Below are 23,214 nucleotides of genomic sequence, written 5' to 3'. Positions count from 1 at the left end.
GTTTGTTTAATAAGCTATGAATACTATTTTTTTTGTTACATTATTATTATTATTATTATTATTATTATTGGGCCACGGCCCAAAGTATTTTCATTTAGATTTATTTAACTAATAATAAAAAATATTTCTAAAGCCAACAAAACAAAACCCTAAGGCGCAGCTGCTCTCTGCTTACGAAGAAGCTCAGACTTTTAGGGTTTCTCCTTCGCAGCTGCAACAATGGCGGTCGGGTAACTTCGTCGTCCTCTCTTTTAGATACTTGAATGGATGATTTCGATCCATTGTTTCTATGCAATTCTACTTTCTATCTGTATGCTATCTTTTTTTTTTTAATTTGATTTTTGGATCTCGTTTTATTCACAGGAAGAACAAGAGGATCTCAAAGGGCAGGAAAGGAGGGAAGAAGAAGATGTGAGTGAAATATTTTAGACTCTCTTTTTTATCGACAATTGTATTACGAAACAAAAGTTATAGTTTTCGATTAATGTGTTGATTTTTTAATCTTTGAATGAGTTGGAAAGATAAATCTCTGCCAATGCGAAACGAATGGATTATGAATGCTTTGATTTTCTGTCTATGAATAACAAATCTGTGTATATTGCTTGGACCTGTCCTAAATTTCTGACATGTGAATACCCTGTTTATATACTCTTGAAATTAAATGTCGCTTCTTCTACCTATTAAGTTCAATACTCTTTCTTGAATCTTAGGTACTTTATTTTATGAATATATTTGATTTTGAGCCTTAGATCGTGGTGGTTACAATTTCTGAATTGTTACCTATTCTCATGATTTTTGTTTGTTGAACTTAGTAATCTCATGTTCTCCATTCGTCCATATGTTTCAGAGTTGACCCTTTCTCAAAGAAGGATTGGTATGACATCAAGGCACCATCTGTGTTCAGTGTCAGGAATGTGGGGAAGACCCTTGTCTCCAGAACACAGGGTACTAAGGTACAATTAAGATTTTTGTTCCTGTGTGACTGACTGTGTCTTGTATTGGTGAATTTTCCCACGTGAGGTGTGTTGGACTTCTTGGGATTAGCTGAATTTTTAATGCATCCGATGTTGTTACAGACTTACGGATGCATAAGTAATATCGGTTTCTGCTGCATACTCTAATGCCAATTGCCGAATGGGTTCTCTGTCTTTGTAAATTAGTGTTTAATGACGTTAACTTAAAGCAACCGAAAATGCATTAACCTTGTCTTTTGGAATGTTAATTTACTTTGTGTTATTTGATATGCACGAGGATCATTGGGTATTCTTTAAAATAATTTTCAAACATGTGATTGTTTCTGTTCTTGACTTGGTGTCGTGTTGTGATTTTAAAAGTAACAAACAAACACATGCTTTACCCTTTTTACTTTTCAGTGCCAAATGATTTTCCTGAATATCACTGGGCATTCTGGAATGTAATTGCACCACTTGCGATATATCTGTATTTTACCTGTTTCACCTTCTTTCAGATTGCATCTGAGGGGCTCAAACACAGAGTCTTTGAGATTTCTCTAGCTGATCTTCAAGGTGATGAGGATAACGCCTACAGGAAGATCCGTCTCAGAGCCGAGGATGTTCAGGGAAGAAACGTCCTCACCAACTTCTGGGTAACAAATCGCATCTTACCATGAAAAGAATTTATCTTTTCTCATTCTGACCAATGCACCAACTTAACTGGTCTGTTCTCATAATGGCCATAGGGAATGGACTTCACCACTGACAAGCTTAGGTCCTTGGTGAAGAAGTGGCAAACGCTTATCGAGGCTCATGTTGATGTTAAAACCACTGATAACTACACCCTCAGATTGTTCTGTATCGCCTTCACCAAGAGGCGGGCAAACCAAGTCAAGAGAACCTGCTATGCTCAATCCAGCCAAATTCGCCAGGTTAGTACTGTACCATTACCATTTCTCTCCCTCTCATGATCGAGCCACGTCTGAATCGATATGTCCATTGACCCGTGTAATACATGTCGTATAGATCCGTAGAAAGATGAGGGAAATCATGGTTAAGGAAGCTTCATCATGCGACTTGAAAGAGCTCGTGGCCAAGTTCATCCCCGAGGCCATTGGTAGGGAGATAGAGAAGGCCACACAGAGCATATACCCTCTCCAGAACGTTTTCATCAGGAAAGTCAAGATTTTGAAGGCACCCAAATTCGATCTCGGCAAATTGATGGAGGTGAACTGAATTTTCATCTTATAATCTGAAAGTTTTGGTCACGAATCGTCGAAAACGATGGAATCATCGATAAATTGTGTGTCGGGTGCAGGTCCATGGAGATTACTCGGAGGACGTTGGCGTGAAGGTCGAGAGGCCGGCGGATGAATCCATGGCGGAGGAGCCGACTGAGGTCATCGGAGCTTGAGGATGACGTCATCGTTTTTTGTTTTTCTGGGAATGTGATATTCTTGATTTGGGATTTTTTGAGATTTGCTGTCAATGACTTCTAAGTTTTGGGTTCGAAAGCCTGACCGCTCCGGCCCGCCCGTCCTGTGGCCCGAGGTCCGAAAGCTTGAATTTTTAATGGACTTATATTTTAAGGTTCGAGTCTTTATTTTTTGGGCCCGATCGGTTAGACTAGGCTAGGCGGTCGTGAAAATGGGGTCGATCAAGATTTCAAAATTTGTTTTTATTTTAAATTAATTATTTCTAATTTAATATATTTTAAATTCATATCTATTTGATTTTGTATTAAATTTTCATTTATTTTAAACACAATTTTATTATAAATTTTTTTTATTTTAATTGAGTATCTAAATTAAACTTAATTTAAATATAAATAGATTTTAATTCTGCTGGATTAGATTTCAGTACGCTATTTTCGAGAAAATTAATCATTCGGACGGGAAATTACGTGAGATTGGAGGTCATAGCACTTGCAAACATTTTTCATTATGAAAATAATATGAAATAATGTCAAATTTTGTGATATTCAGGCAGAGTCATTATTATTTCCAAAATTGGATAACACTACCTTTGAGATGGTCCCCTACCTACTACATGTTACAATTTCTTACCTAAATAGACTACGCAACAAAAGAAAGTTTTGATTTTAAGAATATGAAAAGAAAAATATGATAAACATTGAAAAATATAGGTGGACATTTTTATAAATTTGATTAGTATTATATTCAAACTTATTTTTTTTAAATATATTTTTCAGTTTTTATATATATTTTTTTTCAAATTTGATTTATATTTATTTTCATATAAAAAATATTTTAAAGTTTTCCAATTATTCTAATACTTTCTTCAATTCCTTTAATTTAATTTTTTAAAAAATATTTATCAAATCAACTTTTATATCTAATTTAATTTGAATAAGATTATATATTATTTAATTATTAGATTAATTTTTTTACAAGTGATAAACATTTACAAAAAGAAAATTAGCTATTTTAGTGAAAAATTACCTTTTTCTTTTTCAGCAATTGAAAAATCATTTAAGAAAGAGGACAAAACAATTGGGGTATGGGCGAATTATAAGTGATGTTGTGTTTGATTCTTTGTACGCGGAACTTTTCTTTCCGCTTTGCTTTTTCTAATGTTTCTGTGTATATTTTTATAAAACTTTTCCAAATTCTAGAGAAAAATCTTGTAGAAGACAGAATTTTATAAATGCATTTATATTTACCAACCCAATTTAATTTTATAGATGGCATAACAAACTAAAAGTGAAAAGAGGATGGGATATTCGATATTATAATATTCCAATAACAAAATATAGTTTACTATAATGGACTTTTTGCTATCATGATTGCCGTTGAATAAAATCATCTCCTTTAGGAATATATATGGATTATCTACCAACTTTTAATAATAGTTTTAAATATTTATGAATTATTCGGCATAACTTTTAAAAAGCGAGTAATTAATTAAGGGAATACCACTCCAATTGTCAAAATTCTTTTTAATTTTCTATTAAGAAACATCCTTTAGTGATTTATTAAATTAAGGCACTCACAAGTCAAAACACCCTTACCCATGGCCATAAAGCCCCACCAACCAATTAGTCTTTTGTTTTAAAATCCGAATTAACCGTTGTTAGCATTTTATTTACGGGAAACATTTCGACCCTTCAGTTTGGTTATATTTTAGAAAGAAAAATAATGCGACAGAAGAAGACAAAATTGTTTTGGATAATTTATTCTGGAGATAAAGGCGGTAGCATGTTTGATGAGTTTATAATATTTGATTCTGTTTTTGAATATTAAGATTTGAAGTTCACTTTTATATGTTGATATCTAAATTTTGGATATTTAAAAAATGTTAGAACAGTCTGGTTTTCAAGTTAAAGGTGATTTTTTGGGATAATTTTATTTTACAAATCCAAATTTAAAGCCAATTTGTTTTAAGATAATTTAATTCTATCTATTTTATAAAAAAAACATAGCTTACATTTTTTATATACGTTTTCAGAATAACTAAATTAGGATAATAATAAAATATCTAGTAAATTAAATCCAATTCTTAAACAACATATTATTATTATTTCGCCATAAAAATATTTTTAGAAATAAAATAAAATAAAATGGTCATTGGAACCCACGCAGTTCCACTTTGCGGGTTATCGGGTTCCGGATCTGCCACCCATTTACCCAGCAAAACCCAAACCCCTCCCTCGGTTTTCCCGTAAATCCCCATTCTGCCCCTTATCCCTCCGTTTATTTATTATTTATACCCTCCACCAAAAATTCTCCTTCTGAAACATATATTCCTTCAATTCCCACCATCTTCTTCACTTCTATAATACTATATATATTATATTATATTATATTAATTATGTTTTTTTAATTTAAACACACCACTGAGAACCGATCCATAAAGATCACGAGCCTCTACATTTCTCGTGGAGGGTTCTGTTGAAACAATTCATAGAAGAAAACCATAGATTCGAAGTCTCATGTTTCTTATGAATTTCTTGGGTTTCAGCTGAAAACTTCCAGCCTCCACTTCTGCAGATTCAAACTCCGATCTTTTCGTTCCATCTCTAGGGTTTCTGAAACCATCAGAGCAGATTTTCTCATCCAAATTCAATGGCGGGAAATCATCATAAACAAGATGGGATCGGAGACGAATTCTTTGAGCAGATCTTGGGCGTACCACCTGGCTATGGCGGAAGAGGCGGAGAAATTGGCAGCTCCTCTTCCTCCATGCCCATGATGCTTCAGCTCGCCTCCGGCGGCGGTGGTTTCCGGGGTTTGGGCATGGGAGGGATGATGGGTCTTGGATTAAACTTGGAACATCATGGGCTCCTCGGCGCTGTCGGCAACAGTAATGACTCTGACAATGCCACTTCCATCATCAATGTAAGTCTTAAAAAAAATATGGACAAAAGTTTTATTTAATATCACACATGTTCATAAACTATTTAATAATCTGAATCGAAATCTGAAAAGGGTTTTTCCATCGAGAATCTCTTCTCTCGTGTTTGCATTTTCCTTGAAATGGTCTCTTGCCTTTTGGCAGCACTTTCTTGTTCTTCCGCCGTGGCATTCTCGTAATATGTTCAGTTCTGGGAGGGTAATTCAGTCAGCCCGCTTAACATTTTTTTGCAGGAGAGAGAGACTCTGCAGATGACGGGGCATTTCCCGGCGTACGGACATTTGCAATCTCCGGCGGTCCGTCCACGGCCTCCGCCGCAACTCCACCAGGTACATATTTATTTATGGACATTTGTGCCCCACGGAGGACACATCACAGCTTTTTCATGTGGAAATTTACTTTTTTGTCCTCCTTTTTTTTCTTTGTATGCACTATAAATTTGTCTCCTTTCGTGATCGACTATGAATTCCACTATTGTTTGAGAGTGGTACTTTAAGATACATTTGTATCGACTATGAAACTATTCTCTTAATTAAAAAAAAAAACAGATTATGTGATTTTTTTTGTTGAAATTTGAAGCAGCATTTTCACGGCCACCCTCTGCCGGGAACCGCCGCTCCGGCGGCAAATCAACCGACGATTCGTCCACGTGTACGGGCGAGACGGGGGCAAGCCACTGATCCTCACAGTATAGCTGAAAGGGTAATGTGAATTTCTAATGATTTAACATTTTTTTGGCTATCCAAAATAGAACCATTCCCAACACTGAATACTATATAATTATTTCGACTGAATAATTATATAGTATTATTCAAAATAGAACCATTTGTATCGACTGAATTTCTAATGATTATTTTTCTAAAAACTGAAATAATCAGATTCTAAACTTTAATCGAACACAGAATTAGGACAAAATAACATTAAAAAAAAAACAGAATTTCCTTTAAAAATTAGCATTTTTATCAACAAAACCCGAATACGAATATACAGAAACCGAACCGAATCCGGAATTCAAGAATTTGGCGGAGATTTGAGTGTGTTTGCCATGTAGTTACGTAGAGAACGTATCGCCGAGAGAATGAAAGCATTGCAGGAGTTGGTTCCTACTTGCAACAAGGTATCGTGTCCTTACGATTCTTCACCCTTTTTTTTTTTGTTTTTGTTTTTTAAAAACTTGTGGGTTTTATGATTTTGTAACAAAGTTCAATCCTTTCTTTTTGCCATTGCCCTTATGCAGACGGATCGAGCGGCGATGCTTGACGATATCGTGGATTACGTTAAGTTTCTTCGTCTCCAAGTAAAGGTACTTGCTTTCGGCATGCATGAACTTCATGTAAGATATTAGGGTTTCTGGCTGATAAGAACTTTATGGGTAGCCTTTTTTTCTCTCTTCTTTTTATGCACTCGCAAAAGTGAACCGATGGCTAACCACTAACCGGTTTACATTTCTTTTGAAGGTCTTGAGCACGAGCAGATTGGGTGCAACCGGGGCCGTGGCTCAGCTCGTTGCCGGCGTTCCATTATCCTCGGTGAAGGTAACTTAACCTTGAAAACCAGCCTTTTTTTCTTTATTAATAGCCGAATATTTTCGTTTCTTTCCGGTTTTAAACGTTTTTATTCTGCATACTGACATGAAAACCAAAGTTTTGAAAAAAATTTGGACCCAAGTTGATTAGCTTTGGGTAAGAAATCTTTAGCGTTCTATTTTTATCGATACAATATAGTATCTATAATGTTTTAGTTTGCGGATTATCGCTAATTTTTTGAACTCGATTCTCTTTCGAATCAATCATATGATTTTATCGCTACGAGACTGATTACCCGAAAAACTCGGGTCTTAGGATCTTACATGTTTCTTTACTGAATTTGACGATATGTTTTTCGATTTGAACCCCAAGCTTCTTGATATGGTGAAGAAGAAAGAAGAGGAATTCATTTTGTTTTTTCCTTGTTTGGTGTTGGATCTTGTTATGACTTATCAATTATATGGGTCAAGTAATCCTGGTTCCTTTCTTGGTTCCTTATAAGTTACAATTAACACCCTAAATTTTAAAAAAAAGTTTACTTTTTGATAAACCATATTTTAGCCCCAATACTCCTGTAAGTTGCAATTAACACCTAAATCTTGTGTTGTGATTTTCTCGCCATCTAATCTTTGGAGCCATATATAACTTGATCTTGTCTTCCTATAATCTTATAACAAAAGAGAACCTTAATTTTGTCGTTTATACCCAGAATTTATGTTTTTTACAATTAGACCCCAACTTTATGGATTCTATCAAACGTATGCAGATAAGGATTGCTTCTTCAGAATTTAATCATCTGTGCGTTCTGTGGTCATTGTTCATATTTTATCGAATTTTTTAACTAAATATATTTTCTTCGATTTTGTTTTCCGGCTTTGGGATACAAGGGGGATGACGGTGGGGCAAGCGAACCGATGTGGGAGAAATGGACCGGCGATGGTACGGAAGAGCAGGTTGCGAAACTGATGGAAGAAGAAGTCGGTGCAGCGATGCAATTCCTTCAGTCCAAAGAGTTATGCATAATGCCGATATCGTTAGCGTCAACGATTTTCAATACGCATCTGCGACCTTCCGATCAACAGCCGATGATCCCCAAACCCGAGATGAACCACCTTCTATAACCCAAAATCGTGCAAAAGAATGTTGACAAACTGGAAAAAAAAAGCTTTGGGATATGTTTGCATCAATTTTATATACCTACGTGATAAAGATGTAATTTTTTGAAAATTAAGGGACCGGGATGAGAAAAGGAAAAGGAGACGAAGTTTTTTTTTCTTCTTGCAATATGTTTTGTTAAGATTTAAGATAAAGAAAATGTGTAGTAGAATGACTTCGGTTACACACACACACACATATATATATATATGTATATCTATATATATTCGACCGAAATCAATCGCGAATGAATCTCCTCTTTCTAGAATGTTCAGAGATTAATAAACGACGAGAGAGAATGGGGGAAGAAAGAACGTCAAGGAAGAGAAAGAGGATGTGAGAGAGAAAGGCCTCAAACCAAGATATAGATTAGGCTTTTTAAAAAAATAAATAAATCTAATGTAATTAAATAAGTAGGTCTTATAATAGTTTAGATATCAAAACTAAAATTATGGTAAAATAACAATATTTTTGGTTATTCGTATATATTCATTCATTCGAGTCTTAATAAAAAATCTAAGATACAAATTGTATTATTACAATTCGAACCGAATTATTTAAAAATTCCATATAAAATTAGGATTTGATTTTATCCCAATCTTAAAAATACAAAATAATTTATATTATATTATCCAAATTCGATCTAAATTGTTCAAACACTCAGATTTTCCAGATAGATTCAGATCGAATTGTATCCGAGAAAAATAAAAATTAATCTAAACATTATATTATTCAAATTCGTTCCTGAACAACTAACAATTCCCAAACACTAATTGAAATGGGCCGAGGCCCAACCCATATGATATAGAAGCACGTGTGGCCCATTTGCCCCCGCCTCCTCTCCCTCACCTTGCACACTGTGTTCTTCACATTTTTTTTTCTCAGAATTTTTTTTCTGTGAGATTAAAAAAAAAAGAAGACAAAATGCAGCAGGTAAAAAAAATCTTGGTGCATTTCGTTTTTTTGTTAAGTTTGGTGCATTTCGTTGTTTTCATTAATTTCATCTTTTTCGTTTTCCTGAGGCTTATCGACTCTTTAATCTCATGAATGTTTGGATTTGCAGGGAGGTGGATCTGAAACGGAAGTGACATGGGAAGATCAGCAGAACATCAACAAGTTCAGCCGATTGAACAACAGATTCCATGAACTCGAAGACGAAATCAAAGCCTCCAAGGTATTTTTTTTCCAAACGGGTTTGATGATTTCGTGTTTAGCTTCACTCCATTGCTCGATTTCGATTTTAGGGTTTTTAGGTTTCTGGGTTCGGAATTAGGGTATCTTTCAAACTATTCGTGAGAGTGAGCAAGACGAATGTCTTGAATTGGAGGGTTTTTCTTTGAGAAGGGATCCAATCTAAGGTTTTTAGTGGGATTCTTTGTTTGAGATGATTCGATTTTTTGTCACTGTGTATGAGCCATTTGTTCTTTTAGTGGATCAGATGCTACATTGAGGATGGGAACCTGGGTAATGTTTTGGCTGCTCGCAGAATCAAGTAATGTGTCCTGGAGAATACGGTTCAAGGATTTCTATCTAATTGTTTGAATTGATTTGATCTTTTGTTACTGTTTCTGCTCTATTATGGAATCGAGCACTTTATTGAGGATATAGAAACCTGGATGTGATATTCGGCTGCTAAATTGTCTGGAAGAACACGAGACCTTTCAAACGATTTTGGATATATGAAATGAAATTCATCAAAAAGATAATGGATTGTTGTGGTTACCTGTGTTGGATGGAGTTTATGCTTCTATTCGGAAAATGGAAGATCTTGTACTGAAGTTCACTTTCGATTCACTTAATGGAGATCTTTAGTACACTTCCTCTGATTAAACTTTTCATTGTGGGTATTCCTCCTCTAGGGCTTCTGTCCGTTTGTGGATTATCGAATCAGGCTATTAAGATTTACATGTGTTGCTTTGTGCCTATATTTTCTTTACATGTTCTATGCCATAGTTCTTGACTTGTTTCTCGGTTACGTATGATCGTTTCTTGTTGGGTTTATTCAAATTTTGCCATTTCCTACTTTAACAGGAAAAATGTGATAATCTGGAGGATGCTGGGAACGAGTTGATACTTGCCGATGAGGAAATTGTTCGGTTTCAAATTGGAGAAGTCTTTGTTCATGTGCCGAGGGAGGAGGTAGAGACGAGGATAGAAGAGATGAAAGAGGCGACTAGTAAGGACCTTGAAAAGCTCGAGGAAGAGAAGGAAACCATTGTTGCACAAATGGCAGAGTTGAAGAAAATCTTGTATGCAAAGTTCAAAGACTCGATCAATCTCGAAGAAGACTGAACTCAGCTCGGTTTGGTTTTTTTTTCCCCACGGTATTTTTTTTCTCGGATTCTTCTTTTTCGGCTTTCTATCGCGGTTATAGGAAAACTTGTCATGCATCAACAATGTTTAGTTTGGATATGGTCCTATGGCAGTTGATCATATTGTGAGAGTTTAGACTAGAGTTCTTGAATATACAAATCCACTTTGTTCTCCCTGAAAATTTTCCCTCATTGAATCCATGAAATATCAATGGCTGGGTTTTCGTTCAAGATCTTGTTGATATTGCCAGATTTACTTAAATATGAACTTCAAATGTTGAGTTTTCTGTGGATTGGTTCCATCTGATGATAATTTGTGGCGATGGTTTCTGTTGTGATTCTGGATTTGTGTAATGATCCCAGAACCGTGAATCGAGTTGTTTCAGACAAGGATGACTTTCAAGACAAATCCAAGAGACGCTCCTTTTCATTTCCAAGCAAATGTATTGAAGCAGCAATGTTCAATTCAACAGTGGAAGAAAAAGTTACAATTTTTCCAGAATTTTTCACACAAATTCATCACAATACAACACCCAGAAGACCAAATCCCATCCCTCCTCAATCCAGGGAACACAGACTCAAGCAAAACCTTGAAGTTTAAAATTTTGCAAAACCTTGAAGTTTAAAATTTGATGGAGTTTACCCAAATTAGCAACATTTTTTCCGGCGACTTAAATCGGAGAGTAACCTGAAGTGCTCTGTTTTCCGGCGACGGCAGAGTTGACAAGCCCACTTTGCCGGGCACTTTCCTCGTCGAGAAACAAATCGTCCGTACACCGGAAAGCTGCGTGAGCTCCGACAATCACCACACCGACAATCAACGAAACCAGAACATTCTCGCCAACATCTGTGTAAACCAAAGCCAGAATCGTGACCAAACTGAGGATTCCAAGCACGATCCTATCATCCACGACCCGACCTGAGATCACAATCGGATCGTTGGCGTCTCGAGAGAAGTAGAGGAGAATCCAACCGACGAAGACGACGATGAAAGCGATCATGGAAATCGGATGATAGAGGAGGCCGAGGAAGACGACGGCAAGGACGATGAGCGCGTAGTTCACACGGAAGTAGCCGAGGTTGTGTCTCACGCGCGACATGGCCTCGTCATAGGAGTGAGGGAGAGAGAACGACGAGATGTCCAGGAGCTCTCGCCATGGCCGAAGTGTCGCGATCACCGACTGCGTCGTCTGCTTCGCGCGTGCGATCAATGCTGTAGCGATTGCGGCGGAGGAGGAAGGTCCTCCACCGCTGGAGCCGGCGGAGGTGGTGCCGTAACCGTACGGCGGAGATTTCGCGGTCATTTAGGGTTTGGGTTGGCCGATTTTGTGTGGGGAAAAACGGAGGGAGAGTTCCGGATCTCTCTAGGGTTCTTCGGGAAATTGGGAATTTGGGGAGGGATGTGTGTATGTATTGACGAGGGACGAATTCTTTATTGTTTCGCCATTGGTGCAAGGCTGGCTAAAAAGCGTGAAATATGACAACATTTTCCTTCTCTTTACTGAACTTATCTATTTTCGAAATTGCTAAAAAAAAAAAGAAAGTTTGTTTTGCATAAATGGATAGTCATTTTTTAATTAGAGAAAATTCATTATTTGTTAGTTTTATAAATAAAAATGGGTCATCTTTGTAGACAATTAAATATGATGTTTTTTTTATAAAATAAAACGAATACCTCTCAAGAAAAACAAAAATTTATAAAATATTAATATTAGTTAAATAATCGTCTTACATAACATTTATCTTTAAAAATAATCGGATTCTTAATTTAAACGTGAGAAAACGTAAAAATCTAATTATTTAAACGTGATAAAATATAAAAGACTTAATCAGAGTGTTCTTAATGATTAAATATAAAATAATCGATGTGAGGGTTTATAAAGAAATCAACAATGCTGCATAACATGAGATTGTTTTCTGGTAATAAAAACATCAGATTGTAATTCCGACAAAAAAACGTAAATATTGTTTTGTTGGGTTTTGATTTCACATTATTCTGCCAGAATTTATTCAGTGAAAATATAAAAAAATTTATATTTCATGCATTTTGCTTCAAAAAAAGGTCAAACCCAAAATGTCTTTTTCCATACTTTCACAACCATAACCTATTAGGGAGTTATATTTGTCTATTACATGGTTCCGATTTTTCTATCAGAAATATTTGATTATTATTGAGACAACAAAAACATATTCAATAAAATATTGAATTTTTATATTAAAATTAATTAAAAAAAGTCTTCGGAAACAAAGTACCTCCATTTGATCAAAATACATGTGCGCCCTTGATTTTTGTTCTTATTTTTAAGTTACGTGGCTTTGTATTTCAAAAAAAAAAAACAGAACAATCTCAAGAATGACAACAATACAAGACGATATACATATATATATATATATATATATATATATGTATATATTAATGCAACCTCAGTGTACAGGGTTACATCAATTCTCATATCAAACAAGCAGTCGTTTCAGCCGTACAAACACAGAAATTTTAAAAGAAAACATACAAGAGATGAACAGTCAGTTGTTCTTCGTTTTCAGAACAATCCATCTGCAAACAATATACCAATACATATATATATATGTATATATACAACCTTTACACCTTGTTCTTGTTTCCTTTGGTTTTCCTTTTGGGGTTCTTCAGAGAGAGAGAGAGAGCTTGTTCTTGTCACCCTTTTTTTCTTTTTCTCTCATTCTCCAAGTCAGTGAAGAAGAAACTAAGCAACGGTTTCACCATTCTCCACACTCGTCTCTCCTGAAACGGCTCTCGTGATCTCTCCCGTGATCTTCTCACGGGAATCTTCGACCGCTCGGGCTGTCGCTGTCTTTGGAGTTCCCTTTGTGGATTTTCTTGGATGATTCCCGTTGATTTTGGCCGTCCTCGGGCTGTTTGTGGATTTAGGCTCTTCCTTGCAACCGTCAACGCTGTGGCGGTGTCGGGCACAGTGCTTTCCCTTCTCCTCCTCCTTACACTGTGAGTTAGCCGCGTCACTGCAGCTCTTTCTCCGGTTAAGGTTCGGGGACTTGGGCCGAGTCAGTGGCAACTATGCAAACAAAGATATATACAAATGCAGAAAAAAAACAAACAATGAGCTCAGATGAAACAAAAGTTCAAATACCATAACTCATATACAAAATCAACCCAGAAGAAGAGCAATGGCAACACTTAACCTAAGAAAGTGGAGCCCATTATTCTTCACAACGATTTTCTATGTTTTGTCTTTTTAAGGAAAACCTCTAATGAATTCAAATATGAGATTGAACAAGAGATGGGTCCCCACTGTATGGGCAACTCAAATCAACAGAGGCAAATGCCGAAGTCCAGTTTCCGAAAATGCCGATGTTGTTAACTATAAAAAGCATGAGACAAGTTTGTCCACAAATATTGAAATAGAGACGACACCAAAATCTAAAACATTCCTGGAGAAAAAAAAACGAGTAATCTGTCCTTCATGTGTATGTTGCATCAAATCACTGATTTCAACATTTCTGGACGAGCAAGATATTGATCGAAAATGAGATGATAAGTGAAGCCACACTGGATTTGTTATCATACCTTCTTTAATTCAACCTTTGGTGGAGGACCCTCATAGTAGAAACTCGGTACCGGATTAGCTCTGTAAGCCATGCTCTTACGGAGCTGCTTAATTGCCGCTTCTTGCTCTTCCTGGAGAAGATAAAAGATATTATCTTCATTGTTATTCCGAGAAAACGCACAATAACAAGACAAAGCATGGTAAATAACACGTAAATGCTGCTCCAAAAAATCATATGCTATTTGATATTTCATGAAAATGTGCAGGAACCACATTGTATAGTTTGTAATTGCTGTACATTATATAGTTTGTAATTGCTGCTTTATGCCCTTATATTTGTTATTATCCCAGGAAGAAGTGTGAGAACAGATAGATACACATCTATATGGATACAGAAGTGATGAGTATGTGTATGCGTATGCGTGTATGTACCTTGAGCCTTTGCTCATTCTCTTTTTGCTCTGCCTCAAGTGCTTTGTGTTTTTCCTCTAGTTTCTGGTAAAACTGAAACCAGTCGTACCGAAATAAGGACGGGTGACAGAAAAAAACGAAAGACAAACACTGAAATAGGAAGATTGCTCAAAAGAGACATGGCACAAATCACAGAGTTCTCTAAACAGAATCTCATAGTTACAAATAAAGTACCTCTTTCCGTCTCTCCAACCGGACAGTGCTCCTAAACGTTGGAGCAACTCCGACCGTTACCTTGGGTTTAACTGTTTTCATAGATGTAGCCGAGCTATATACCGCTAAGGATCATCAAATGCTTAAAATCATAGATACAGTTTCTCTATATAAAAAATTTGTATATGTAAGCATCTAATTCCGTGGAGAGGATACGAGGAAGCAACAGACCAGCCATCTTCTTCATCATGATGTTGTATGTGTTCTGTTGGCTTCCTGGCCGTAAGGGGGGAATCGGGCTGAGAATTCAAGAGATACAAAAAGAAAAAAATGAAATTACATGCTGCAGAGTTAGATAGTTGTTATATGAGCAAGATTCATCAATTTGGTAAAATTACTGCAGAGAACCACATGAACCTGGGGGCAATTAACCGAAGAATAACTAAGGCATGGTTTATAAACAGCAGATTTCATTTCTAGAAAGTTTTAAATGTATAGAAAACAAATTATACACATCGGTTTTTAAACTCTACTCGGCAGTACTAGTATCAAATATCACAATTACATGTGTTTCTTATGTAACATAAACAAACTATTCTATAATTTTTCTTTAAAACACCCGATGGAATTGGATTTTAGACATTCAATTACATATATCTTAAGTTACCCCTCTCTTAATTAACCTCTTTTTTTAAGGATCACGTTTTTTTTTGTAAATTCTTCTGTTCCTCTTATTTATTTATTATTGTGGTTATTATTATTATAGATGGAATCTAAATATATGAATTCTGAATTTTATTACCTGTGAACCTCTTGATGCAGTGGGAGAGTTTGAGCTGTTAGCATTTCCTGAAGAGTTGTTATTAACTCCAGCAGTACGAGACAGGGGTGAAGCCCGCTTTTCAGTTGCCAGAGCAAATGATTTCGGTACCGTGTGGTTTCCATTACCACGGGAATTAAGCGGAGGCGAGGAGCTCAGTTTCTTATCATCAGAAGATTTCTTGGATCCGACATTATCATTTCTCTCATCATGATTTCTGCTTTTAACGTCAAGAACTTCTTGCATCTCGTGGGCATCTTTAGCAACCAAGTTCTGCTCAGTACATTCCTTCACTACGTCGACCTCAGCATTATCCTCCGAGATCTTGGTAAAGCCATGGAGTTTGCTTCCATCGGATGAACCATTTGAATGTGCTACGCGATTAATTGACTTCTTATCCATGTGCTTGTCCACAGGTTCTCTCCCCATTACCTCTGCATCAAGAAATATATCCATTCAGTCCCAAAACAGCAAAAGAAAAGCAAGGTCAAATAACAAGATATGCGGGCTCCTTCTCTGAAAAAAGGCAGAAACCAAGTAATACTTGCTTCTTTTTATCCTCTGTATCGTCAATAAAAGACTGTAGAGAATATGAAAAGAAGAAGATCCGAGAAAGCAATCAGAATCTGAACAAGAGGATCCGAGAAACCAAGTAATACCTTGCCTTTTTGATCCTCTATACCGTTAGTAAAAGATTGCAGAGAATATGAAAAGAAGAAGAATATCCGAGAAAGCAAGCCACTAGAAACCCATGAAACAAGATCCAATCTTTAAATCTTACCAAGAGGCCATAATGAAACATAAACATCAACAAATACAGAATCTGGAAAAATCCACCGAGATTTCAAGACCAGTTGCAGACAACTTTTCTCCCCTTCAAAGGAAACCCATTGATTTATGCAGCAGAATCTTCCTCATGACTCAATTTGCTCTATTTCAACCTTTACTTTACTGTCTACCTAAGCATATACAAAATAAGCTAAACCGCCACTTTGGAATCAGAAGCCACAAAATTCACCAAAAACAATACCCAATTAATCGTAATCCTCAGTTGTCCAAATGACAAAAAATTTCTGCTTCAAGTTCATATTGGAGGCAATGGATTGAAATATATCAAGAACAAATGCAGGAAATGATTTAGAATACTGACCTATAATATTTCAGTAAAACCCAGAATCCAACCAAGATCTGAGAACTATGGCTATTAATTGCATTAATGACAAAGAAATTAAAACTTCTCGATACATCAAACATATACAGAGAAATCAAATCACCCTTCTTCCTAAAACATAAGAAGAGACAACAATCTGTTTCCATAAATGGTTAGTTTAGTATATACCACACATGCACCAAGAGATTAAAACTAAATCAAGAACCCAATGTTCATATCGAACCAGCAACAACGTCCCTGTCCTAAAAATAGAGAAACAAAAAGGAAACATCTGAAACTGAACAGATTAACCATTTTTTTCCCAGAAAAGATAAGAGGTTTGAGAGGAGACTCCAGGAAAGGGGAAAGAACCTAAGAAATCAAAAGAACATCGACCCAGAAGATCAAATGTCAGACAACATTGTACAGATCGAACCACATTCCCACATCTCTTTCCGAGGAAAAATAATGTCCAAACAGCTAAACACCAACAACCCGAAAACAAAAGAAAAGACCCAGAAGGACAAAACAGAGAGAGAAAATCTAAGATATTCGAAAGAATTGTTGAGAATTTCTTACGATTCTTGCTCCGATCTGTCCAAAAGATTTCCTGTCTCTCCTTTTCTTCTCTCTCCCCCCGGAACGGAAGCAAACGCTGCAAACGTGAACTCCTCTCTCTCTCTCTCTCAAGATACTTGGTCTGGGTTTGGTTTGTCTCTCTCACAAACAAATTTTTCCTGTTAATGATTATCCATTTATTTAGCAGATTGTTGCTTTTGAGAAGAAATAAGTTTAATTAATTAATTGTAATTCACGTTGAGTATAATTAAGGGGACTGTTTGTTTTTCCCCCCTCAGTTAAGTCTTGACGGCGTTAGTTGACGTTGTAATTTTGATTTTGAACATTACATTATTCAATCTTTTATTTTTTATATTTTATTAATAATTTATCTAATCATCATTTATGTAACATAATTATAACATCTCGACTTTTTAATTTAAAACTCATAAGATGAAATTCTATAACATATAGGAATTGAATGCTTTGTCACATCTTGAGATGGTGGTGTTGAAATAGATCATTATGTCAAGATTAATATAACTATGTTTAAAAAATAAAACTGGAAATATCATATATTTTCGTCAATAATTCGAACTTAGAAGTAATAAAATTTTAAACTTAAATTAAAGATTATTTTTATGTTTAAATAATTCTAAATTTTAAACAAATGAATTTATTTTATAATGAATTATTTTTAAAGCGTCTCTAATGATCATTTAATTAATTACCTTCTAATAAAAGCTTCCAATTTTAATATATTACAAAATAACAAAGTCAGTACCACAGGATAATATGAGTGGTGCCCACGGCCGATAATATTATATTTGTTTTTTTTTTTTGTTAAACAATCAACCAAATTCCATTAAGGATTATAATAATAAATTATTAAAAATTAGTTAATTCGTGAATGGATGAACATTATTCTCGTGTTCAATCTATCAATCATTATCATTATCAACAAAGACATACGCAAATAATTAAAATAAATAAATAAAACCCATCAACAAAAACATAATGATGAAAATGAACAAAATGATGGATAGTTTTGATCGACCGTTGGACCAAACGACTGGCAAGATCGAACTGTTTAAATTATATTTATTCATTTTAGTTAATTTGTATATTATTTTAAAATTAACTTTAAATATCTTATATATGTATATATATATATATATATAGTTTGATGAAAATGACTCGAAATCTTTTTAACTGACCGGTACTTGTTTATAATATACTTGTCAATTTCGAGCAACTCTTTATTATATATAATTTGTAAAAATTTGTTTTTATTCAACCTCTAACTTGATTCGAATTCAAGTTACGGTTTGATATTCTTAAAAAAAAAAATAGTATTCTAACGATTTATATTGACATAGCATCCATTGATTATTACTTTAATTTTAATTAATTTTACGATAAGTACAACCTTTTTGTACGGTGCAAGGGTAAACTAAAACTATTTATGTATGGGCCGCCTAATGGGCTTTTCTCCCTTATTAAACCCAAAGTGTATATCTATCCATATATATATATATATATCAGCTATTTTATTCGAATCAAAGCGCGGTAACGTCAGCCGTCAGGGGAGAAGACGGCGAAATAACGGAGGCCGCCATGAAAGAGGAGGGGGAAAGGATGAAATGGAAGAGGCATTGGCACCGTAACACCTACAAAATGAATAAATAAAACAACTTATTACATAAATTAAATAAATTTGAATAACAAATAATTATTTTCAAATGGAATTTCGTACAAAGATATTTAAAACATAAGAACATGATCAATTTACGTATATACGGAATCGTTTTCTTGCAAAAATCCACCAAGTGAACAATGAGAACCAATCATCCAATCCAACAATTTTCGAAAAAGGTCGTTAATTTAAGATCTAAATCAATCCATATATATTTAGGGTTTATAAGACATCAAGGCACGTTATTAGCACAAAATAAAATATCCCATTTAGTTTGTGTTTTTTTTTTTTTTTTTGGTTAAATTATCAATTAAGTTCGAAATTAAAAGATCTATGCATATTTATTGTTTTATATCTGCCGAGTCGGCAATCATGGAAATGGGCATTACATGACTTGGAAATATCTACGGATGTTTTTTTTAACGAGAATTAGTCAATCAGCTCAAAAATATTAACTTTTAAAAATAAATTATTTTAATTATTAAAGTTCAAACTAAACTTAAGCTTAAATTATAAGTGTTTAGAAAAGAAATTTCCATCCGTGGATAAATTATACTATTTGAATTAAAAGTGTTTAGAAAATATATTATTGTACTGATATTGATTATTTATGGATTTATCTCAACAAATTCCCTATTAGAAAACTATGAATATGATTAATTAGTTGTTGTTTTATATGATGAACTAGAATTTTACACAATTGGGATATCTTATATTTTTACATTCGAATTCAGATAAGAAATTTCCAGCCCATTTCAATTAAAATTCAGACTTAAAAATCCTAATTTTTTTTGTATCCAAACATACCATATTAAAATGAATTAGAGTTGGACCTACAGGAAAGAGGGAGATAAAAATAATAATAATAATAATTTCATGTGAACAAAATCCGAAAAGGGACTTTGCCAGACCGAAATAAGTCTCCATATCAATTTCATGCCAAAGCTTTTAGAGCCTTTAAAAGAGAATCTTCAACGTTGATATATATATATATGTATATATATATATATATTATGGAAAATATGAAGAAAAAAAATCAATTTTCCAAGTGTTGGATTCCTGCATAGTGCGGTTCATGTCATTGCATTACACTTTCTCAAAAACTAAAGCTAAATATAACTTGTCTTTTGACCAATTTGGCCCAACATATTAGTGCAATAGAACAAAAAACATGAAAATAAAATAGCTTGAAAACATGTCATCGAATATTCCACCAATATATATTAATATATTGTTGAAAACGTGAAAAAAAAAAAGACTGTCGTTATTAATGATAGAATTATCATGACAAGAAGGGTATTTCACGTGCATGTTAACAACTATCTATTTATACTAAGGTGCATGTATATGATTTTTAAGTTATTACCAATCAACATTATATATATATATATATATATATATATTAATTACTTTAAAAACCAATAGGCTTTAGGGTTCATATTTCAACCTTGATGGCATCTCTTTTTTAAATAGATGGTTTCTGAATCATAACCACAAAACTAAGGAGAATTGGAGAGAACCATCCTTAGACAAAAAGGCAAAATTCCCTCAAAAGGTACATACATTATTAATACAGAGAGAGAGAAAAACCCCCTAAAATTGTTATCCTTTAATTTTACAATGTTAATATATTATATATATAACACAATTCTGTTAGAAATGAATACAATTTAAGGCAACCTCTTCAAATTTACTACTACAACAAAAACTTTCCTTTGGACAAGAAAATAGATATATTTAGGGTTGACCTTTTCGGTTTGATTATGCAAAATCAAATAGATCTAAACTCAAATAATGTATAATTTATCTAAATCAGTATGATATAAAAACTAAATGGGTATAAATTTTTCTAAAATCCAAATATTTGAAGTCCAACCTAAAATAATCGAAATACCAAAAATATTTTTTGAAATCGATTATTTTTATCAATAAAAACGAAAACCAAATCAAATATAAATAAAAATCAAATATAATCAAATCCAATAAATACTTTTCTTTTCTAAAAATTGAAAACAGTGAACTCTAGACAATCAAACCGAATCTGTACTGGAAAGGAAAATCTCCACCGATACATATATATTTCATGTTTATTAATTCAATATTGTTACGAATTTTATTTATTTAATATATTGGGGAAAAAAGAAGAATTAAAGGGTGGTATAGATAACAAATTTTTGCAGGCAAGTTTCACACGGAAGGAAAAAGAAAAGAAAGATTCTTGAGATGTCCCACACACCTTTTCCTTTCAAATATTCCCTCTCCTTGTAACCCCAAATAAAAAGCCACGCCCTTTGATTATTTCCCCTCATTGTACAAACCCTCCTCCTCCTCTTCTTCTTCTTCTTCATTTGGTCGCCATGGCTTCAGAGTTAGAGGTAAAACATAAGCAATGCATCCCTATTACAGATCAATCCTTTTATCAAGGAGAGCAATCCTTCTTCTTCTTCTTTAGATTTGTATCATTCGGAGTGTTCTAACTGTTGAGGAATTTCATGATGAAATGCAGAAACCAAATATCACAGAGATCAAGGTCCGTATGGATTGTAATGGGTGCGTGCAAAAGATCAAGAAAGCTCTTCACGGCATCAGAGGTAAGCGAATCTTTTACCTTCTCATTTCCACGGTTTCACTCTCCGATATCTTAAACGTTAACCTCAGGCCCAAGTGTCATCGATCATTGCAGGCATAAATGACATCTACGTTGATTTTCCTCAGCAGAAGTTGACAGTGATTGGCTGGGCTGATCCAGAGAAGATAGTGAAAGCTATAAGGAAAACAAGGAAGATAGCAACCATTTGTTCTCACGCAGAACAACAGAAAACCGAACCTGAGACCTCAGAAGCACCCGAGGCGAGTCAGCTACAGGATCCCGAAGCAGCCAATCATCCACAAATGGAGCCACGAGCTTCCGAAGAAGCTTCTCAGCAAGCTGACGTTGCCGCTTCAACGGTTGAGACAGCTACTCCATCACCCGAGCCATCAAAGGACCAGCCACCACCAGAGAAACCAGCAGCAGAGTCAGCAGCACCTGCAGCTTCAGAAAGTAATGCACAAGAACTCGGAAGCCAAATGGGACAAAAAGATGTAGGAGAGGTTCACGTGATTTATCATTACCCTCCTGATTATGGGCATAGATATGATTATGGAAGTCATCAATATAACAGTTATTGGGATAGATACAGCAACAGCCACGCAGACCCACAAGAGTCACCAAACACATACACCACAAGTCATTGCTTACCACATGAACCACCAGAGAGATGTGCTCATAGCCCAAGAAGTCGGCATCAACAACCGGTTACATATGCACATAGCCTAAGAAGTATCCCTGAACCACCGGTTAGATATGTGCATAGCCCAGGAAGTGTTCCTGAGCCACATGTTAGGTATGCACATAGCCCGGGAAATGTTCCTGAGCCACCGGTTAGCTATGCATACAGCCCAAGAAGTGTTCCTGAGCCACCCGCCAGGTATGCACGTAGCCCAAGAAGTGTTCCTGAGCCACCGGTCAGATTTGCACATAGCCCAAGAAGTGTTCCTGAGCCACCGGTTAGATATGCATATAGCCCAAGAAGTGTTCCCGAGCCACCAGTCAGATATGCACATAGCCCAAGAAGTGTTCCTGAGCCATTGGTCAGATATGCAAATAGCCAAAGGTTTGTGCATGAGCCAGATGTGAGAAATGTTCACAGTGAAGGGTTCCAACGGGACATGCAGGTTGGATACACTAATACCCAAGAACAACCACAGCCTGTTTATGGGACTCATAGCTACAATATAAGCAGGCCATCACCTTATGTGACCGGGTATGAGCATACACACTCACCACCGAGGCATGCCTATCACAGTAGGAGAGACTATACAGTTGATTACCAGAGCAGTTATTATGGGAATGATGGAAATGGAAATATTGCGGCGATGTTCAGTGACGAGAATCCAAATTCATGCACGGCAATGTAAAAGTGGCCTAGATGATCACAATGATTAAGGAATATAAATATTGAAGCAAGAACTTCCAACATAAAAGATGAAAAGGGAAAAAGATAAACCTTGGGTGCAATGCAGTGTGGTTTCCAAATTACACGTCAAACCATTAGAGAGGAATTAGATTCTATGATTGTAAGTGCAGAAATGAATCGATTCCTGATGCCGTCTTTGAGAAAGTTCCAAGAGGGCATATGCAGTCTTATCTGGTAGGAATCACTTTCAAAAGAATACTGTAAAGACAAAAACTTATTCTTCAACAAAAATGTATTAGTTTCTTGAACGTCTAGTCCAAGCAATATTGCCTATATTGCCTTTACTTAAAAGCAATATGCTATTTCAATGGTTGCCAAGAACCTTCCACAGAGCATAAAAGCTGGCAATATGTCTACATTTAAAAAGAGTAGCAGTTTACGAAACTGAATGAAAAAAGGAAAACAGTTTGCAACAACGCTAACAACCAGTTCGGCATCTTTCCTGCCAATAACACGAACAAGATGGTGCAAGGGTGATACACTGG

General features: G+C 35.3%; 6 protein-coding genes and 1 long non-coding RNA gene across 9 annotated transcripts; 4 read left to right on the top strand and 3 right to left on the bottom strand.

Annotated features, from left to right (window-relative positions):
* The first annotated feature begins 121 nt into the window (after positions 1–121).
* Positions 122–2,561, top strand: LOC104823753 (40S ribosomal protein S3a-1-like). Its single transcript, XM_010555460.1, has 7 exons — positions 122–230; positions 364–411; positions 848–953; positions 1,469–1,606; positions 1,700–1,885; positions 1,980–2,180; positions 2,272–2,561. The coding sequence occupies exons 1-7, from the start codon at positions 220–222 to the stop codon at positions 2,365–2,367; spliced, it is 786 nt and encodes a 261-aa protein (XP_010553762.1). The 5' UTR covers positions 122–219; the 3' UTR covers positions 2,368–2,561.
* A 2,184-nt stretch (positions 2,562–4,745) lies between these two features.
* LOC104823752 (transcription factor bHLH7-like) lies at positions 4,746–8,137 on the top strand. Of its 2 annotated transcripts, none has more exons than XM_010555457.2 (7): positions 4,746–5,311; positions 5,561–5,656; positions 5,907–6,029; positions 6,379–6,444; positions 6,565–6,630; positions 6,785–6,862; positions 7,741–8,137. In XM_010555457.2, exons 1-7 carry the CDS (start codon positions 5,039–5,041, stop codon positions 7,972–7,974), a joined length of 936 nt encoding a protein of 311 aa, XP_010553759.1. In that variant the 5' UTR covers positions 4,746–5,038; the 3' UTR covers positions 7,975–8,137. The 2 variants fall into 2 exon arrangements, with proteins under 2 accessions (XP_010553759.1, XP_010553760.1); XM_010555458.2 differs by having other exon boundaries at positions 4,747–5,311; positions 5,910–6,029.
* A 766-nt stretch (positions 8,138–8,903) lies between these two features.
* LOC104823751 (probable prefoldin subunit 4) lies at positions 8,904–10,551 on the top strand. Of its 2 annotated transcripts, none has more exons than XM_010555456.1 (3): positions 8,904–8,941; positions 9,072–9,182; positions 10,040–10,551. In XM_010555456.1, the coding sequence occupies exons 1-3, from the start codon at positions 8,933–8,935 to the stop codon at positions 10,298–10,300; spliced, it is 381 nt and encodes a 126-aa protein (XP_010553758.1). In that variant the 5' UTR covers positions 8,904–8,932; the 3' UTR covers positions 10,301–10,551. The 2 variants fall into 2 exon arrangements, 1 of the variants encoding a protein (XP_010553758.1); XR_773362.1 differs by lacking the exon at positions 8,904–8,941 and adding an exon at positions 9,439–9,500 and having other exon boundaries at positions 8,964–9,182; positions 10,040–10,129.
* A 176-nt stretch (positions 10,552–10,727) lies between these two features.
* LOC104823750 (PRA1 family protein E-like) lies at positions 10,728–11,785 on the bottom strand. Its single transcript, XM_010555455.1, has one exon. It carries the CDS (start codon positions 11,622–11,624, stop codon positions 10,992–10,994), a length of 633 nt encoding a protein of 210 aa, XP_010553757.1. The 5' UTR covers positions 11,625–11,785; the 3' UTR covers positions 10,728–10,991.
* Positions 11,786–12,729: 944 nt separating this feature from the next.
* LOC104823749 (protein WVD2-like 2) lies at positions 12,730–16,977 on the bottom strand. Its single transcript, XM_010555454.1, has 7 exons — positions 16,829–16,977; positions 15,289–15,740; positions 14,703–14,785; positions 14,508–14,601; positions 14,295–14,366; positions 13,883–13,993; positions 12,730–13,370 (listed from the first exon to the last, which is right to left on the bottom strand). Exons 2-7 carry the CDS (start codon positions 15,733–15,735, stop codon positions 13,044–13,046), a joined length of 1,134 nt encoding a protein of 377 aa, XP_010553756.1. The 5' UTR covers positions 15,736–15,740; positions 16,829–16,977; the 3' UTR covers positions 12,730–13,043.
* A 3,871-nt stretch (positions 16,978–20,848) lies between these two features.
* LOC104823746 lies at positions 20,849–21,630 on the bottom strand. The gene is made up of 3 exons (XR_773361.1): positions 21,538–21,630; positions 21,319–21,450; positions 20,849–21,187 (listed from the first exon to the last, which is right to left on the bottom strand). It is a non-coding gene; the product is annotated as an uncharacterized LOC104823746 (long non-coding RNA).
* On the top strand, positions 21,004–22,977 carry LOC104823747 (leucine-rich repeat extensin-like protein 2). Its single transcript, XM_010555451.2, has 3 exons — positions 21,004–21,085; positions 21,217–21,301; positions 21,394–22,977. The coding sequence occupies exons 1-3, from the start codon at positions 21,068–21,070 to the stop codon at positions 22,668–22,670; spliced, it is 1,380 nt and encodes a 459-aa protein (XP_010553753.1). The 5' UTR covers positions 21,004–21,067; the 3' UTR covers positions 22,671–22,977.
* Positions 22,978–23,214: the final 237 nt, after the last annotated feature.

This window comes from Tarenaya hassleriana, unplaced genomic scaffold, assembly GCF_000463585.1.
Source record: "Tarenaya hassleriana unplaced genomic scaffold, ASM46358v1 Cleome4, whole genome shotgun sequence".
Taxonomy (NCBI): Eukaryota; Viridiplantae; Streptophyta; class Magnoliopsida; order Brassicales; family Cleomaceae; genus Tarenaya; species Tarenaya hassleriana.
The sequence above is the reverse complement of the archived record's forward strand: the minus strand, read 5'-3'. Positions and strand labels throughout refer to the sequence as shown.